Source organism: Mchenga conophoros, linkage group LG18 (genome assembly GCF_057382185.1).
Source record: "Mchenga conophoros isolate Kocher_MC1m ecotype Shallow Benthic linkage group LG18, M_conophoros_male_GT1.1, whole genome shotgun sequence".
In the NCBI taxonomy this organism is placed as follows: Eukaryota; Metazoa; Chordata; class Actinopteri; order Cichliformes; family Cichlidae; genus Mchenga; species Mchenga conophoros.
In genome coordinates, this window is record NC_140543.1 from 19310622 (window position 1) to 19331107 (window position 20486).

The 20486-nt window shown below is 40.2% G+C and overlaps 1 protein-coding gene across 4 annotated transcripts in view; it reads left to right on the plus strand.

Moving 5' to 3' along the window:
* LOC146553594 (A-type potassium channel modulatory protein DPP6-like) overlaps window positions 1-20486 on the plus strand; it is a 98174-nt gene that overhangs the window by 54758 nt on the left and 22930 nt on the right. For all 4 annotated transcript variants that reach the window (XM_085255852.1, XM_085255853.1, XM_085255850.1 and 1 more), the window contains exons 2-3: window positions 7141-7255; window positions 12019-12117. In XM_085255852.1, the coding sequence (XP_085111978.1) occupies window positions 7141-7255; window positions 12019-12117 (214 nt within the window). The remainder of the gene's footprint in view (window positions 1-7140; window positions 7256-12018; window positions 12118-20486) is intronic.

Consider the following 20486-nt stretch of genomic DNA (forward strand, 5'->3'; position numbering starts at 1 on the left):
CCAATTTATTACAATTCAAAAGTTTTTCCAGTTGCTAGTAATTAATTTGACAATAATTTTTTGACTGCACAGGCCTGTTTCACACCAGGACTCTAATCAGCTCTGCTGTCTTTATAAACATCAAATAATAAAGTTAAATTAGGAGAATTTTCCATGTTTTCAGTGTTTTGGATCACAAAGTCATGCACAAACAGAGAGATGTTTTCAGAGTATTGCGGTCCAAGACTCTTGCTTCACTCCTTTTCTATACAGTAACTTTACTCTCAATGTAAGTTCATGCTTCCTTTTTACTTTAATTCACCTACTTTGATTGTCTGTGTTATATAGAATAGCTCCCACAGTTTGATTCTCGTGAGTAGGATTGTCATGATGCCAGAATTTCAAACTGGATTCCGATAACCATACTGGTTGGTGCAAATGTATTTGGCTACAGCCCTGTTTATTTCCTTTGCTTCTGGTGACTTGGCAGCATATTATTGTTGCTGATCAAATAGAGTTGTTAATTTTGGCTGCTGCTGTCTGTCTACTTGTGGGTAGACTTTTGTCAGCTTCAATCTGGGGCTTTAGGAGAACAGTTTAGACACAAATAATTGTGGTGTGCTGTTAAGTTAACGCGGTTTATTGACGTTACAGACCGATTAATACTTCAGTACTGCTGTTGAAACAGGAGCTTTATTGATGAGGACAGGGATTTGGGCTTTTTAAGATGCTTCAGCACGTTTTTCGTGCTATTGTTCGGCTGGCAGCGAGGGGAAGAGCAGTGTGTGAAGTTTTGTGTCAGCTGGAAGAGGCAAAGATGCCACTGTTGGTATTAAAACTGTTGCAAATGAGTATCTAGTCTGATTATATGATTGTAATTTTTTTTGCAACTTCCTACTTTACCTCAAAACTGCTATCATGTTTTCAGAGGTATAAAAAGTACTCTGGTTATCTTTGGCCATGACTGAGCGCGCTTCTTCTTAATGTTTTGATTACGTGTGCTGACTTATGTGCCCCGGTTCTAAATACTAAAGAAGTGGCCTAACTCCTGTTCTCTTATCACATCCACAGCCAGGTTACTGTATGTCATCTAAACAGCCTGTTGTTTTCCTTTGTTTCAGTTGAGTTGCAGTTCAAAAAGGACAAAGGCTGGACGGGCACATTGAGGCTGGTGCCCTACTATTCATGAGCCAAAAGCCAGCTGGCATGAATTCTTAATCTCACTCGTGAATGGCCATGATTTATTGATGCTGTTCCAGAGGAAAAGTTTCCCCCTATGTCCAAAGGCTACTGCTTCACTCTGAAGTTTTACTGTCCCGAGACAGCGACTACATTACAGTGAAAGGATACATTGAGTTTCAAACATCTACATTCCCTTGTTTCCTTTTTTCCCCTAAATCCTAGGATAATTTCTCAAGCCCCTTGTTTCCCACATGGCAGTCAGCGGTAATATTAGTCCCTGCTGTACTGTACCAGCGAGCACCATCTTCACTGCAAATCTGACTCAAACAGCTCTCTTGGTTCCCTTGGAAACCAGGTGCTCAAAGATCAGGAAAGATCCATTTCACACTTCAGCAGCGAGCAGAGAGACAAAGAGATGCTTAGACAAAGGGAAAGTGGGAGGGAGAGAGGATTAGAGAGAGAGAGAGAGTGGTAGGGGGGTAAAGGGAGCTTGACCTTAAAAGATGCCTTCTTTTTACAGCCCCTTTGTCTCGAAACAGAATGGAAATAGCAACAAATAGATCGGGAAAAATTCTTGTTGCGTCCTCTCTCTTGGGGTTTTCTGTCTTTTGAGAGATGCCAGTATGGGAATGGGTTTATTTAGATGTGTGTCTGTAGAGAAGAGGGTGGAAATGGCTGCAGTTCTAATTTATTGATGCAGCTTTTATTGTTATCAGCTGTAAGGCATGCATGCGTGCTCTTCACACACAGACTAACAGAAGGAGATGGCCTAATGCAGAGAGCCAGCCTGCATCTGAAATGCTGCTAAAGGTCAAGATTTCCACTTATACACAGATGCACTTTTTCACTTGTTAAGAGCTTTCCAGAAAACTCAACATCTCCCGCAAACTCCTACAGTTTGCTATATTCTGAAACACGTTGAACACCCGGGAAAAGAAACCATGCATCTAAGGTTAGATTCTATATATCTCTGTAGGGTTTGTTTTCTGGAAACTGTGGTGATAATTGTCATGCATTTTTATGTAAGTGAATAGAGTGGAGCTCTCTGTTCTGTGGTTGAGTAGGTGGGTGAAGCGTTGAGCGTTTTAAACAGGGATAAAGCACTCTGCACAGTTAAAGCAATCAGAGCTGAGACACTTTAATAACAGTGGGCTGTATGAGAGAGCAGCTCTATTTTAAAATATATGCTCTTAATGCTCTTAACTAAATAAATGTATACAACATAGAAGCTCATGCTGATGATCCTAACAGAAACGACAATAACTTAGTTATTCTGAAACAAGTCCTTACTGGTTTATACCCTCATTTTATTATATATACATATTCTACTGGTCGTATATCAAATATCTAACCAGTCATTCACATGGCAGCAATTCAATGCATTTAGTCATGTAGATGAGGCCAAAAAGACCTGTTAAGGTTCAAATTGAGCCTGAAAATAAGGAAAAATGTGATTTTGAACGTTTTATGGTTTATTTATTTCAGAAACTGCTGATCTGCTGAGATTTTTCCCACAAAGTCATCTCTAGGGTTTACAGCGACTGGTCTGAAAAAGGGAAAATGTCCAGTGAGCGGTAAATCTCTGTGTGGAAATGTCTAGTCAGAGGTCAGAGGTTAAAGAAAAATGGCCACACTGCTTGAAGCTGATAGGAAAGCTATAGCAACTAAAAAAAGACTCATTACAACCAAGGTATGCAGAAAAGTATCTCAGAATGTACAACATGTTAAACCTTGAGATCGTGCCGCTATAACAAGCCTGCAGTACGAGCAACCTTCATGAAAATAATCACGGCAAAGCATTTAAACAGACATTATTAACACAATTGTACATGTAAAAACATGTTAGTCATATTGCTTAATCGTGTCTGGCGATTAAGGACCCTGGAAAGTACTTCATACCTTCCTTGCCCACAAGCGACTTCTTGGCTTTAAATATATTTTCTCCTCCTGCTGGTAATGCAATTTCTGCATCGGTGTCCATTTCATGCTTTGGCGAGGCAAAGCATGAAATGGACACGATGGACTGGCGTGTCTATTACATGCTTTGCCATGATACTGGGTTGGGCTACAGCAGCAGCAGATCACATCAGATTACAGTACTATCAGCAACTAAGCATCATTTAAAAATCACAGCCTGTCTGAAAATTGTTGCTCGCCACCTTTACAAACCACAGCATTGAATAAATATGTACTTTATGTAATACAGTACATAAGTTTCACAGCTCTGAGGTGGAAATGCATTCATCTAATAAATTCAGACAGATAAAGGCCATCTCATATTGGTAAATGTTCAGTACAGCTTCTTACAGCGTTGAGTAGCTTTGAGGCTCACCCTCAGTAAGTGCACTACTAATGCTCACCTTGTTGCAGTGGCTTTGTTGAATGGGCGTTTTAAACAGCTGTGGCAGCTGTTTTGACGGCTCTGTTGTCCACCGTGTAGCACAATAAACATCGATCTGATCTTAGTCAGGTCGGTGTTATGCATCCAGAAATATTGACATACCACTTTAATGGTGGCAACCGTTTCAACCTGAGCTGTTTTAATTTTTTAAATTTTTAATTTATATATTTTTACGGTGAAGAAGGCAAACGTCCAGCAGTCTTTGATTGTCTATTGATCAGGATTGCGGAAAAGCTCTTTGACTCGTAATTGAATGTTCGACTGTCTGTTTACAGAAACTGCCATCCTGGAAGGAAGCTGCTGCTCCTGTTTGTCAAATCATATGTATTCTGCAATTGCACTAGCCCACAGGACCTGTGGGAGATGCATTTGTGATAGAAATGGCGCTCTGCTGTCATTATAGCTGCATTTGTCATAGGTGGAAGAATTGCTGTAACTAAATGTCACAGTGTTTTGAAATATTGTGATGGGAGATTTTTTTTTTCCTTACTTTGTTATGTTGATTATTTCCAAATGCCACGTGTATTGATTGATGTGTTACGCTGGACTGGATCCTGTTACATTTTTCGCACAGATACACAGACAACTCTATGAAGTGAAAAGTTAGCGGTTGCTGAAAGGAGGTCATTATCAGCAAAGCTGGTCGGAGCATCAGCGCCTTTTATTTCTGGTTCGGTCAGAAGTCTGAAGCGATTGCAGATATCGTGTCTTTCCTATTGGGGCGAGATAACACAGGGAGATTAATATCTTATGAACCCAGCATACGACTCCATACATGCTGTTGTGAAAATCCTTACCTCTGCAGCAATGCATCAGCTTATTGATGTGCCTGCTGTTTTTCTATATGTACTCACTGCCTTCGCTATTGATTTGCTTTGCTGTGAGACAAACTGTGCAGAGACAGTAGGTGCGCAAGCAAAGTAAATACACACAGGTGCCGTACACACAGGATCATTTTAAACATTTACTGTATCGTAACTTGCTAAAGTCTTCAAATATATAAGAAGCGCTGTCTCTGCTCACCAGTTGAGCTGTCTGCTTCTCTCTCCCGTGTACACGCACCCCTCATTAACTCGTGAGTGGTTCACTGAGCCCCTCCGTACCGTATAACCACTCTCCTGACTGCAGGCAGAGAGAGACCAGGGCTAATTGGTAACATGGTTATGAGCAGCTGGACTGATACGGGTGGCTGAAGCTGCTCACTTGTCTCACTGACTGTGACCAGAGGCATTAATGGGCAAATGTGCGTGTCTGTTTGTGCGGCCACATAGCTGGCAAGCATGATGCACGGAAATCATATCTGGCTGCAATTTCTAACCTCGACCCTTCAACACGCTGGGTGCAATAGAGTAGAGCGATACCCTAATGGGTCGCTTCAGAGCCTTCACTTTAAACACTTCAATTACAATTAAATTAATATAACTTTGCACACCAGTATATTAGCAATAACCCATAATTATAGTGTTAAAGCATGTTTTTGACCAGAATTTAGAAATTCTAGCAGTTAATTGGTCATCAGCACGTGTCGGGTCAGACTGCTCAGTGCTCAGAGAAACTGCAAAATAACCAGGAGCTACATCTCAGAATGTGCAGGCCTCAGTTAGCATGTTTAATGTTAAAGTTCATGACAGCACAATTAGAAAAAGACTGAACAAGTATGTCTTGTTTGGAAGGGCTTCCAGGAGAAAGCTGCTTCTCTCTAAAAAGAACCTGGCAGCACAGCTTTAGTTTGCAAAGCTGCATCTGAATAAATCTCAAGACCTCTGGAACTACTTGACCTCTGAAAACCATATCAGTGTAAGGCCCTCATACCACCTGTCAAGCATATTGTTGATCATTGAGTTGACCATAAACTCCTCTGTTCCAGAGTCAAAAGCTTGTCCAAAACCAGGTCATGCAACAGTACAATGATCCTAAACACAGCAGCAAATCCACAACAGAATGACTGAAAAAGAAAAGAATCAAGGTGTTGCTTTGGTTCAGACCTCAATCTGATCTGAATGCGCATCAACAAATGGCCACATACCTCAATGAACTGAAGCGATGCTGTAAGGGCGAAGGGGCACAATTCCTCCACAATAATGTGAGAAACAAGTCATACAGAAAATGATTACTTCAAGTTATTGTTGCTAAAGATGGTTATTCAGAGGACTGCTTGTGTGCACCTGTAAAACCTCACTCTCACAGTTCATTTCTCTCTGCCACTGTCTGCTGAAGGAAAAAAATGGCAATAGTGCCTTCCTCTGTGTTTAAATGGTAAATGGTCAAATAACTGGAGCAGCTGTGGAAACTCTGCCCTGTACGAGAGTGAGAAGGTTGGTGAGGAGATGGGCTGTGGTAGTTATTTTATTGATTGTTTCCATTTCTGTAAAAGTCACACAGTGTGCCACTGAACTGAAAACAGCAAGCTCTTTTAGAAAGTCGCAGGTCTCTTTTTTCTGCTTACACAGACCTGCAACTGTAACACTGATTCACCTTTGGCACAACACTGACCCAAGACATACTGCCAGGACAATGCAAAGTCATGACTATCCAGAAGGGCCTAGCCTGAGCTTTAAGCCTTGTGGGGAGACCTAAAGATGGCGTGCAAGTCAGTAAAAGGCTTATTTTAAATTACAAATTTTAGTTTTTGAGTTTCAATAAACTGAAAAATAGAGTCTTAAATATACAGCATACTAAAGTGCAAAAAACAAAACCCCAAAGTTGGACACTAATTTCTAAACGATCTATGTGTCAGATGAGGACATTTCTAAATAGTCTAATCGGTCTTGAAAATGGAAATATTTGACATGTGTGCCCGGCAAGCGAAGTTACCCCCCAATCTTAAAGGCAGAGTGAGTGAAAGCCAGCTCCGAGTTCAGGAGGTTAGCACTCATCTGCAGTTATTCCAGAAAACTGTCTGTTCCTGTTGCTTTCTAATGGACGCAGTGTGTCAAGAGGCGGTTGATGGTGCGTGCTTGTGCCGGCAAATCACACAGTAAAGCCACTCGAGGGCTTTTACATTGAAATACTTGAAGATGTGTTTTTGATTGTTGGTCAGTCTTCTCACTGCTGCATGCTGCACTTTTGGACTTAAAGTATTTTGTGTGTCCTGTGGATTTTTGCAGTACGTGCGTTTCAAACAGTGTTGATTAGCCATCTACCATCTGCTGGGCTCCGTGAGGAGAGCAGCTCATTATTCTGCCTGTTGTGTCTGTGTTGAAGCCGTAGCGCCGCTCCAGCTATCAGGCGAAGCTGCGGGGACTCTTCGTATACGAGCAGCGGGGAGCAACTGGATGATGCGCTGTTACTGCGCACAAGTGGCTGAGTTGTCAGCATCTGTCTGACAGAATGAGCTGTCCTCCGGCCAATCTCTACCTCCAACTGTGACAGTACAAAATAGTTCTTTTTTTATTTATGATGAGGTGAACTCTAAAAAAATACAATCTCCTGAATGTCATTGTACAACATCTTCTACAGTGAAGTAGAATTGTAGCACTGGAAGTACTTTATTTGCTGCCTATGGGTGCTTGATAGGTGGTATTTTTTCGCTTCTGTTTGTTTTTGCCTCATTGTAATTTAATATTTATGTTTTTCAGGACCTTGTTGGCAGCGCCCCACCTCAGAGGAACTGGAAGGGAATAGCCATAGCCCTGCTGGTCATCCTGATCATCTGTTCTCTGATTGTCACCTCTGTTATCCTGCTCAGCCCTGGTGTGTATAGCCCTCTAGGAAATGCACACAAATACACAAACCTGCATGCAAATATGTTAACACTCAGTGGGTGTGTATTTCCAAGGATGCCAAGGATGCTTAATCCTCTTAGGTTATTATATTTATTCAAACAAAATGAGTAATTTGCATCACGTTACATATCCAGTTTCCTAGGAATTATGTGCATTCATAACTGACTATGGCAAGGATTTAAACTCATGCAAAAATTACAGTCTTCTCTTTAATATTTCCAGATACTGTACTTTTACTGTACTTAAGTGGTATTTTCAAGTATTTGTACTTGAGTTTTATTTATTTGACATATTTTTTACTTTTATTCCCTACATTTTTACACAAATATCTGCACTTTTTAATCCTTACATTTTCAGAACAGGACAGGAAGATGAGAGGATAGATTTAAAGATAAGGAGTTCTCAGTGGTATATGCAGTGTTGGGGAGTAACGGAATACATGTACCGCCGTTACGTATTTAAAATACAAAATATGAGTAACTGTATTCCGTTACAGTTACCGTTTAAAAAGGTGGTATTCAGAATACAGTTACTTTGTTGAAATAAATGGATTACACTGCGGTACTTTCCTGTTTAATATTGTCGCGGGTCAGGACTGTTTGGGTTTTGTTTGACAGCTACGTGCTGTTGTTCCAGGCGGCAGCGTTACGGTTGCCATGGTTACAGGGCGACGCTCTCTCTCTCTCTTTTGACTGTGTTTCCTGAGAGCCTTTTCGTTGTTGTTGTTGTTGTGCTAAGCTAACAGGCTGAATGCTACAAGCATAGCTCTAAAGAATGTAGCATCATGGGCAGTGTAGTCCGTGTTGCAGGGAGAATGGACTGCCATACACGTTATGGGTCTGTGAGCGCGAGGAGGGAGAAAAAGGGGAGTGGAAAGGTACGAGTTGTCATCGAGGAAAAACGGGAGCTGGAAGCATGTAAATATAATAATAACCACTGCAGCCAAGAAGAGTGCCTGACGAGCCCAGTTGTAAGTAAGCTATTAAGACTCGACTGTACACCGTGTTCGTGTTTTCCTCCGAAAACAATAAGTTCCGTTGGAGCAGTCTTTCAACGCCTCTCTCTGTCTCTCGCAAGAAAAGTTGACCCACACAACAAAGTAAAGCTATTTTTCGGCTACGAGCCGACAGGGACCCCGCCGTATTAGTCAGAGGTCCCTTTACTACAGTTCGGAGACGCGGACCTTCAGTAATAGTAATAAATCACACAGCAATAGTACATTCACGTTGTTGTAAAAAGCATGATAATATATTAAGTAATCCAAAGTATTCAGAATACGTTACTGTCATTGAGTAACGTAACGGAATACGTTACAGAATACATTTTGGGGCATGTATTCTGTATTCTGTAATGGAATACATTTTAAAAGTAACCTTCCCAACACTGGGTATATGATAAACTGGAAATATAAAGCTTACATGTAGTGTCCTCATTTTTTAATCTTATATCGGATCTGTATATGAAATAAAGTTATTTTTTCATATTGTGAAACGTCCAGCAAACCAATCTAATTTTTATACTAACTTTGTGTTGTTCAAGTGCTCTGCAGCTTGGTGCAGGATAAACAGGTTAGCTTGTTGTACTGTGGTGAATTCAGTAACTGAATTCAGTATTTAGACCAGCTGCATACGGTCTAGGATAAAGACAGAATAAATACTATACTGTCAGTGTAGTTGATGGAAATCTGCCAAGAAAGTAAACAAAAATCAAAACATCTGCTTGCCTGTTGCTGAGTTCAGTTGTGTAAATCCACCAAGAGCAGCAGTCTGGAGCTCACAACAAAAATTAATATGTTTCTTTTCTCCAACACTGAGCCAATACAACAACTTAGTGTTCCTAAGATAATTTGTTGTGTTGCCGAATCCCACTTCAACCCTTGTATTTTTTGTTTTAGTTGTGGAAGTGTAATCAGAAATAAAGTTTGTATTCCCGTGTACTAAAATTAATCTGTTATTGCATTAAAATATCATTAAGTTCATTTAGATTTGCACAACAAGAGCTCTAGAAAAGCTGCTTTTTACTGTTGGACTTTGAGTTCATTTCAGAGCATGTAAAGTAAATAAGATACATCAGAACTCTTACTGGAGTAGTTTTGAACACAGTTTTGAAGTATCTGTAGTTTTGCCACCTCTGAATTACTCTGACATGTTGATATTCAGCATTCAGACAGATGAGCTATAAATCAGGAGCTCTCTGGCTGAGGTACCAGTGCACACAATATTCCCATTTCTAAACCTATTTACTTATATGTATTTTAGTGCTGTCAGTGTTAATCTCGTTAAAATGACGTTAACGGCATAACAGTATTAACGTGGCAAATCTCCGTTAGTGAGTTAACACGTGAGGCTGCACGGCGTCAACGCCGTTAGCTCATTAACGCGTTAGCACGGTTAGCTTGTTAACATGCTAGCGCCGTGCAGCCCCATGCACAGGGCGATCCGCGTTAACTCGCTAACGGAGATTTGTGCATTAACGTCATGTTAACAAGATTAACGCTGACAGCACTAATTAATTTATATTTCTATATTTTTATTTATGTATTTATAACAGTAGCTCTTTTTTCCTTTTTCAAATGTATCTATTAGTATACTGTAGGTGGGGGGAGGGATTGAAACTGTGGTCTCAGTGAAGCATGGAGCTATGGAACTTTTTTTTTAAATAACTAACTAACACTGTCTAGTGTCTGTGTGTTTGAGAAGGGTGCCAGCTCTTTTCACTGCAAAATAAATCTACCTAAGGGTACTGATTAAAGAACCTTGAACTTGAACTTGAATAGCAAAACGCATTAGACAAGTGAGACGAAGCTCTGAGAGGGCAAGGCTCTGACAAAGCTACACAGTCACCTCAGCTGATTCTATAAAATAATAAATGCTAAAATAATTGCAATACAGTGTGCCAGAAGTTGCAGAAGTTATTGAAAATACCTCCAAAAGCCTTGGATTCTCATGAGCAGCTAATCATTGTTGGCTGTGTCGTAATGTCGCACCAAAACCCATTAGAATGTGTGAAGCTTTTAAATTTTCCTGGCAAGAAATCAAGGTGAGGAGAGAGAAAAGTACTCTAGCTGTTTTTCAGTGCACACAAATTCTACACACATAGTGTGCAGAAGGAAGCATTTATCTGGCCGTAAAGAGAGGCTCGTGCTCATGACAGGATGTAAGCATTAATGGCGTCCGTCTTAGCCGGGCTGTAATGTTTGAACACTGGAAAGACAAAAAAGTCCAAACGGTAAATAAGTATTCCTGAACTGTGGACAGTTCTCTGAAACAGTTCGGGCTAAAACGCTTTCTGCTTTGGTGAATTAAAAGATGAGTTGAGTGTCCTGATTGGTCCAGAGTGCGGACGCATCTTCATGATTGTTAAGCGTAATTCTTTGTTTTCAACTACAGACTTTCTTATGGATGTGGACCTGTAATGAAGCTACTGACAAGTGGATGACCTTTTGAACAAAAGTGATGGATCCTCTGATGCATCATTAAGACTAAAAAACAGGAAACATGGGAAGCCTCTGGTCCAGCTGAATCTTCTGGCTTAATCAAAACATTCATATGATTCACAACATTTTTTATGGCTGTTATAAACAGAAGCTTTGCAGAAAGAACTAAAATCAAGTCCTTTTTGCAGTTTGTGAACCACAAGCCATGTGCTGCCTACTTTACTTAGTACAGCCAATATCTCCAAAACAATCTACATGAACTCGTAGCACTGAAAGAGGCGTTTGCTGAATCTCCCCATTGCAGAGACGCCTCACATGAAATCGCAGTTGTCTTGATTTGACAATCTTTTTTCCACAGGGAACGGTTTTACAGAGGACATTGTTTCTCTGCTTGTGATTTTACACCAGTTCTACCAGTCATCTTCTCACTAGCTAATGGCCCTTTTAATGCGCAATTCCATTCAGGCCTGTTTAATGGAGATCATTATGCTGTAAGAACTCCAGCCATTTGTCAGATTGGCAAAGCATCAGAACACTGTTTGCCTCGTGCCGGAAATTAGCTTTCTCCTCCTCACTCTGCAGATTCTTACCAGGCAGGAGAGTTTCTATGACGTTTCAAGTCAGTAAACACTCGACAGCACTCGATGTGGTATTTACACGCGCACATCTCGCCGCTCAGTCACAACGCGAAGAGTGCCGAAGAATCTGTCAACTTACCATTTTGTACAGTAAGACCGGGCTGTCAGCCGTCGTGACAACTCCTGTCTTAACGGTGCTTTTCTAAGTAAAGGTGTTCTATAAGATGCCAAAAGGGTTCAAATGTTCACCATTTTTCCTTCCTCACATCCAGACTCACTCGCTTGTTGCCCCCCTGTTGTCTGCTCCACCTGCAGTTCAGCTGTCGGCTTCAGATCTCATTTTGGGTTTTGAGTCGCCAGGCAGCTGCTGAGAAACTCAGCAGGAAGATGGGAACTGATGCTCTTAGACCAACAGAGCAATACCAGAGGCTCTTTAATGTTTGCTCTTTGTGCTAAATTGACCCTCCTGTAGCAGGGGAGTAGTTGCTGGATTCCATCACCTCCAGAGACAGAAGAGGAATGTACAGTAAAACAAACGTGTTGATAAAAAAGTCAAAATATTTCCTTCAGTGTTTGCTATAAATAATAAAATAAAAAAAATCTGGCAAGACTGAAAGACAGCTATACCGCAAAATAATTTATGACCGTAAATATGTGGGCTTCTGTGTGTCATGTTCAATTTATGCATGTTTATCCTTTTGTGAAATGCTCTGACAGGTGAAGATGACAGCCTGGCCCTTAAGAAGAAAGTAACCGTAGAAGATATTTTTGGTGCAGACCTTCACATCCATGACCCGGACGCTAAATGGCTGAGCGGTGAGTGAGCGAACGTGTGTTTGACGTTTAAAATCCGTCTCTCGTGTCAAAACACAGAACATATCCAGACGCTTTATGACAGCCGTCACACAGAACATAACATCGGCATCAAAATCAGGCGTACACGTACATGCAGCAGCCCGGTTTTTCCACCTATTATTCAAGTTCAGGCAGTTCAACTGCATTCGATAACTGTAAACTGTTCAAGGTTTAAAAAATAAATAAAAAAATAAAAATGTGGGTATCATCGTATAAATTCTAAAAGAAGTCCGGCCTTCTTCCAGCGATTAACAAGTTGGATAACTAACATATTTCCTGCAGCATTGGAGTTAGAGGAAGCCTTGAAAAGTTGTTGCAAAAGTGTCCAAACATTTTGTTGAATACTTACAAAACACTCACTTACAAAAGGTGTTGGAACACCCTGTGTTACTAAACCCGCTGATACATCATTAGGACTATAGTGGTGCAGAAGGAAGAAGTTTATATTGGCATTGAAATTATGGGGAAAAGCTGAGTAACGCAGGAAGCCCGAGGGTTCATCCTGCAGCAAAACACCTTCATTACATGGAAAGTCCAGCTCAAGCTGGTTTGGGATGAAATTAATGCAGGGGTGAAAGAAAAAAAGCCTGCAAATGATACACCACATTTTTGTGCTGACCTTTTCAAAACCACTGATTTATATTTATTGCAGAAAGAATTCAAATCATGAAATCAGTTTGGCTGCTGGATGAGAAGAAAAACAGTTTTCATTTAGGATTTGAAGATTTCTAGAGAGAAAATAAAACTCTATTTATTCAGATGTTGTAAAAACTTTGATTGGTAACATATTTTCTTGGTTTGTCCGTACAGTATAGTACAATAGAGTGATTATATTTTCTCATAAAAGAAAAATAGATAGTCAAGTCACACACAGCCAACGTGCTAGAGCAAGCCCAAAGCCAGACACCCAGCAATAAAGGGAGGCATAGAAATGATTCATAAAGAACAAAGAAAAGCAAAATGAAGGAAAAAGAAAGAAATGGTGCAAAATATCTGATGCTAACGAGTGCAGTGTTCCTATATCTAAAGTTTTGCATTTATTGAACTGTCCTGTAAGGACATCATTTGTATCTTATAAGGATAAGATACAAATGAGGGATCGGTTTTGAGTAAGTTGCTGAGCGAGGTGCAACAGCACAAATAAACTGATATAACTGAGCAAATAAAATATGAAATATTTTTAAACCTGCTTGTTTCTAAAGCTAATGGAGTTCCACACTACCTCAAATAAACATTACAATTAGTTCAACAAACAATAACTCTGATTATTCACCTTAAACACACGTTACATCCTTGGAGTCAGCCTTTAAGCCATGCAATACAAACTGAGCATGCTGTGTGCCAGTCAAAGTGAAAAGATGCACACTTAATCAGCGTCCCTGTGTCCTCTTTTGCCTTAATAAGGTAGAGAATAGGAAGCTGCTACCTGAGCTCATAAAAGCTAAGTCTGTGCCCCCTGGTGTTCAGCAGGAGAAGTGCTTTATGTTCTTGAATCAGCACTACTTTGTTCCTGTGATGGTAACTTTATAATAACATTGCATCATGATAGATAGATAGATAGATAGATAGATAGATAGATAGATAGATAGTAGGGGTGCAACGATACACAAAATTCACGGTTAGGTTCGGTTCGATACTTTGGTGTCACGGTTCGATATTTTTTCGATACAAAAAAATGTTCATGCATTTTTAATTTGTCATTTATTAAAATTATAAATATATATTTTAACTCAAAAGTACAGTTTTTAAATTTAACCCTAACCCTTGTGCGTGTTTTTTATTTTGACAGTGAATGCGCACCTGCGGACCACTTATGTGCAGCCCTGGTTATTTAGCTCGTCATATTGCAGCCACAGAAATTCTTTTGTCCATGAAACCATAAAGCTGCACTTTCTTTTTGCCTTATAGTCTGATTTGTCATAACTTTTCCGTTTTGTGGTAAGCTTTTCTTTGGCTGTCACTTCTTCACCCTGACCTGTCTTATTTGGCTCAGCAGAACTGAAATGCTTTTACACACGGACTCACATAAGCGCAGCGATTCTCTGCGCGATCAACCTCTCACATGTTTAAGCTTGCTGCGGGAGATTTCACTTGTCATGTTTGCATAGTAAGCTAACGATTAATAAGACGATGTCAGAGGAATTGGTGCACAAATTATCATCACTCACAGATCAGTGCTGTCGCTCTCTATACACAGTTCGCACGATTGCAAAGTGAAAGCAAAAAAACAAGCGCAAATTCAAAAGCGACTTCAATATGTCACATATTGACAGTGGCTCACCGATGTCAATGACATAATTACCCAGCTACATTTCTGAAAGAATGCAAAAGCATTGACATATATTTTTCCTACAATAGCCCGACGGGCAGGGAAGAGATAGATTTTGGTAGCCCGACTGAAAAAATCGCTAGCTTCGGGACGTCGGGCTAGCGATATTGCGAGCCCTGTATCTGATTGAGGAATCACTCATCTTTGGAAAAGAGAGTTTATTACAGAGAAATGGCTCTTTCCAAAATAAAAGCTATACTATCCGCTTCTTCTGGGCTATATTCTCAGCAGCATAAGGAGAATCATGTGCTAACAGCTGTCTAAATGACTCGGCTAAAGTTAGTAGCATGCTTGCTTTTTTTTGTCTGCTTCCACTTGTCTTTGCACTAGGATGATGTCGGCGTAAATGTGCAGTCATATTCGTTGTGTTCCCACTAGTGCTTTCAGGTTAATCTCGTTGAAATGACCTTAACGCCACAACACGGCAAATCTCCGTTAACGAGCTACCGCCGATCGCCCCGTGCATGGGGCTAGACGGCCAACACGTTAACGAGCTAACTGCGCTAACACACTAGTTCACACCAATGTAATTGAGCATTGCATGGCACATCCAACATACTGTTTTACTTTAGTCCATGACTCGCTTACCTTCAGGGTCATACGTCACATGAAAACCAAAATAATTCCAAATGCCAGATCTGAATGAGGTTCAATTTGCCTGTTGCAAGGAGAGCTTAACTTCTGTCTCGCTAGCTTGCCCTGCGCTCTTCCTTCTGACTATGCTGTCTGTGTTGAGCGCTCAGTGGATCTGCGCTGGACAGTGCAGCCTAGGCGGAGTAGTCGAACACAGATTCACTGAGCGCTCAACACAGACAGCATCGTCAGAAGGAAAATTGATAAAATAAATTACAAATGTTGTATTGTTCGATACATATGCGTACCGAACCGAAAGCACTGTATCGAACGGTTCAATATCGATACGAATATCGTTGCACCCCTAATAGATAGATAGATAGATAGATAGATAGATAGAATCTTCTGCCTCCATCTCTTCTATCCCGACCATCCTCTGTCACACCCACACCAACCCTCTGCATGTCCTCCTTCACCACATCCATGACTCTTTGAGGTTTTCCTCTTTTCCTCCTGCCTGGCAGCTCCATATTCATCATACTGTGTCTAATATATCCACCATCCCTCCTCTGCACATGTCCAAACCATCTCAGCCTTGCTTCTCTAACTTTGTCTCCAAACTGCACGACCTGAGTTGTCCCTCTGATGTACTCATTTCTAATCTCGTCCCCCTTCAACTGTGCCACCTGCAGTTCTGCCTCCTGTAATAAATAACACGAACAGTATAAATATAAGAAACAGCAGCAAGAAGGTTTGATACAGAGATGTCTTTATGTCCTGACAGGCGTGTTCACCTGTCACAAATAAAAGAGAGCTGTTGTACTTTTTTTTTTTTACAGAGGAATGATTTTTCCTGAGGTGTTCTTCATGTCAGCCCTGCTGCCTCTGTAGTGTGCAATGGAGTGGGTGCGATGGGTTTTCCATGTTCAGTGGCCCCCTGTCTCTCACTGACTCAGTGCCTCCAGTGATGGCAATAATGATTCCAGTCTTGTTGATCCTGCTGGCATGTGTGGCACTGATGATGCCCTCCCAGTAAACAACAGCAAAACAAATGGCAAGCGTTGCCACAGACCACAGAAGTTACCAGTAGTTACTTCTTTTTAAGATTCATATCATACAGAGTGAATAGTATAAGAAGTTTTTAAAAGCACAACAAAGTTAAACATTAAAGCAGTGTTTTCTACCCTTTTGTCTTCTGGCTTTAGCTTACCCAGTACAAATGTCTCTGATTTTAATAGCTCATCCAAATCGTTTTTCCCTCTGAACTTCATTCTCAGTTTCATTCAGCAGGGTGTTAAATATTTAAAGCGCTACATTATGACACTGAGTGGATACTTGGGTAGGGCAGGGGTGTCAAACATAAGGCCTGGGGGCAAGAAACAATCTGGCAATCACTACAATCTGGTCCACTGGACATTTGGAAAATGTTGAGTGTTTTCCATTCATATTAAACCAAACTAATTAAGTGATAGATCCACAATTAAATGACAGAAAAGTTCTTGTTTATTTCTTTTAGAAATTTCTGTTTTTAAAAAACGAAACAAAAAAAACACCCCAGATTTTTCTGTGAATTAACAAAAACTATATTTTATAATTACAGGATAGTCTGGGCAATGAACTGCTAGAATGGTTTCTGTAATTTTACACATTTGTCATGTAGCCTCACTGATCCAACCCACTTAAAATAAAAGTGGGATGATGTAAAATTAGTTTGACGTTCCTGCTGTAGGGGCTACAATGGTTGTAGTGTACATTAAATATGAATAACTTTACATAACGGCATATTACGTCACACTTGTTTTTGTTGCTCAACAAACTTATGTAAAGTAAAAATGAATAAAGTAAATAAAGCAAAATGAATGCTGATGCAATACTGTTCGCATAAAAGTAAATACTGCACAGAGAAGGCGCTGCCTTGGTGGAGGTTTGGGACCTTCAAAATAAAGTTCTGATTCAGATTTCAATAAACTTTTAACTCATCAAGTATCTCAATGAAAAACACACAGTCTAAGTCTAAAACAAAAAAAATAAATTGCTTGTAGTTTGTTTTTGTGCTCCCCTCTCTGTATCCACTACTTTTTCAAATTTCTGTTTGCCGAGAGATGAGAAGAAGGGGATTGATTAGGGGGGAGAAAAAGCATATTTGGTCAGACATAAAATCAAATCTAGAAGATGAGTCATAAAACATTTATATTTTCTGAAATTTTTGCAAATCTGAGTTCTGCTTTATGGTTCTTACAGTCATACAGAAAGGCTGCCTTGATTAGGAAACAATGTTCAGATCTTCTTTGAGAAGTGAAAGTGCTGCGTTCAACCTCTTCGTAAAAGTCGTACTGCGGTTATTAGCTTGACACACACTGCATGAAAACACCTGAAGACTCGCATGCGTACTTTTAAATGCAGCTGTTACTTTTCATGTAGCGCACAAGCACAAAACGACCTTACATCTGTCCTTTTGTTCCACTGTGCAGATTGTTTGACTGATTACTTACATTACAGGCTTATTAACATATAATTAGTTAAGTTTGCGTGTTTCTGTGCCCTTCGCTCACAGCCCTGATGAAAACGTCCTCGGCACCTGACAAAACTCCAGGAATCAATTATGTGACATTGCATCTTGTCAGCTACATTAATGCAATCAACCCCCATTTGGCGCTAATGACCTTCTGATAAGATACCCGATGGGACAAGCTCACACTTGAGCAGTCCTCATCAATATTTTGTGGGCTACATTCACAGCAGTGCGTAATTGATCCCCACTGCTCTTTGATCACCGCTCGCATCGGTAGTCTTTGGACTCACCTATGAGTTTCTCACAGACTCCGATTCAAAGGCAAAGTATTCGACCTTCGGATTGATCTCTAAAACAAAGAGCTCCCACTGTCTGTCTGAAGCGCTCGTATCTTTGAAATACACACAGAGAACAGAGCATACGGTATATAACAAAACTCACTCCATCCTCATTAAATTCAATCCATTTAATCCAGTTTTACCCAAGAAAGCCCTAGAAGAGTGAAGGCAACTTTAAACAGAGCCCTTTCGCAACCAACAGCAGCAACAACAAAAAATTAGTACATCCCTCCTCAGCAGACTCCCATCCTTTTATATTTTGCATGCCCGTCTTTATATTTGATGATGGACTCAATCTTCTTGGGCAAAGATGATGCCAGACTGAGGAGAAATGTTCTCCTCTTTCTCGCAGATGTTTTTCTTTTATCTGTTCTTTGCTGCGGGGGTTTTGTTGCTCTACCTTCCACTTTTAAAATAATCCAAAGATTTTCCAGTGGTTTTCATTCAGCGAGCATCCCTGCCCGTGTTTTCAGTTCTTGTCTTCTTTAAAAACTTTGTGTGTGTGTTAGGCAGCATGTTTTCATGTTTGAAAATACCTCCTTCATCAGTGTTTTGTGATCGGTAACACAGGTCACTGGTCTTTGCCGTGTCATCAGCATTAGAGCCACTAATAATGTTTTTCTTTTCTTTTTCATGATGTGTGACAAACATGAAAAACACTTCACTCTTGACGAGAGGACAGCTTCACGCGACGTCCTTCTTCTTGTCTTGTTGTCACAGAAACCTGTCTCAATGCAAACTTGCATAAACTGCAAAATTATGCATTTTGCCCAAATCCTTTTGGCAATCCGGCTCCTCCCATACCTCAGCAGAAACAAGGGAGAGCAAAAATGTCCACAAAGGTTGATATGACACACTGCAACACAGTTTGAAGGTCACTTCCCAACAGGGTGCATTCATTCTACACTCCTACAATTTGTCCACATCTACTCAATCATCCAGAAAAGGCTAACAGAACTCCTTCACCTTTAGTCTAGAAGGAGTGGAAATGTTATTTAGGCAAGATCACTGTCTGAGTTTCTAATATTAGATAGGAGAGAGCATCCTAGGCACAGATTTTGAGAGACTCTTGTTAGAGACTGCTGGGTCATCGTGACCTCTAAGTCCTTATAAAATGGAGGGGCCTGCTCTGAAAAGAAAAGCCTTTCACAGTCCCTCCTAACCACTGCTACAGCAATGTTTCAGCTTAAGGTCAGTCCTCTAGTTTGCTCTGCTTTGTTCAGGTGAGTCCTTACCAGGTGGCGTGAGAAAGCAGTGGCTTTCTCAGGCTTCCATAAATATGTCCATGCAGTTAGCTTTAATTGGAACTGTATAATTACTTTTGTTGCTGTAGTCACAGATGAACTGATTTTTATTGCACTAAGGTTGTATTTTGAGGTCTTTCTTTGCAAGATAGTCTATTCAATTCAATTCAATTTTATTTATACAGCACCAAATCGCAACAACAGTCGCCTCTAGGTGCTTTATATTGCAAGCAGACCCTACAATAATACGTACAGAGAAAAACCCAACAATCATATGACCCCCTATGAGCAAGCACTTTGGCGACAGTGGGAAGGAAAAACTTCCTTTTAACAGGAAGAAACCTCCAGCAGGCTCAGGGAGGGGTGGGGCCATCTGCTGTGACCGGTTGGGGTGAGAGAAGGAAGACAGGATAAAAGACAGTTTTGTGTTGTTGTTTTTTTTAGTAATGAATAAAATCAAATACTTTACATGAACCTTTTAAAATAAAACTTTTCAATTAATTAAAATTCATATCACAGGTCATACATATGAGTGAAGTACACAAAGCAATGACGGCTTTGCCTGATGTAGCAGATAACTGAAATAGTGGCGCCTTTATTAGTCGTTAATATTTCAAATTAAGTTTTTGTAAATCAGGGTTTTATCATAGTAAAAACAAACTTTATGACTTCCAGCTGAAATGTTTCTCATAAAATTAATTAATTAAATTTGGCTGAAAATGACACATTTTATATGCATCTGTAGTTCCTGAAAATTGTCAATGATGGGATGTGAGACAAGTGCTTTTGAGTGACACAAACAGATGGTAACAAAATGTATTTTGCTTACCTGTTTCAGCCTGAGCAGAGCCGCTTTCATTGTAACAATTTTTTTTATTATTATTATATCTTTATAATCAGATATTATCAGCTTTAGGATATTGATATGCAAGTCTGTGAATTGTAATATTCAGGCTGATGAAGAAAATACAGTTAGTACAGCAGACACTTCCCTTTAGAGGAAAGAAGACATGAATCTCAGTGCTAAACTAAGGTCGCTGGCACATTGAATACTTAGAGCCTTTCTAACACTGACCAGCGGGAGATACGTAATTCATTACTATTAGATCATAAGATAAACCTTGTAGTTTTCATATAAAACAGATGAAAGGCCTGTTTGGCAGCTTACTGCTGCTTTAAATTACAACTGGCTTCATTAAAAACACTTAGCTGTACATAACCTGCCCGGAACCATAATTTATACAAGCAACTAGCTGGTGAACTTGGTTGAGTCTTTGATGGCTAAAAAGAGATATTCCCATGAACCCCAAGTTATTTATATTGCTCTGTAACTG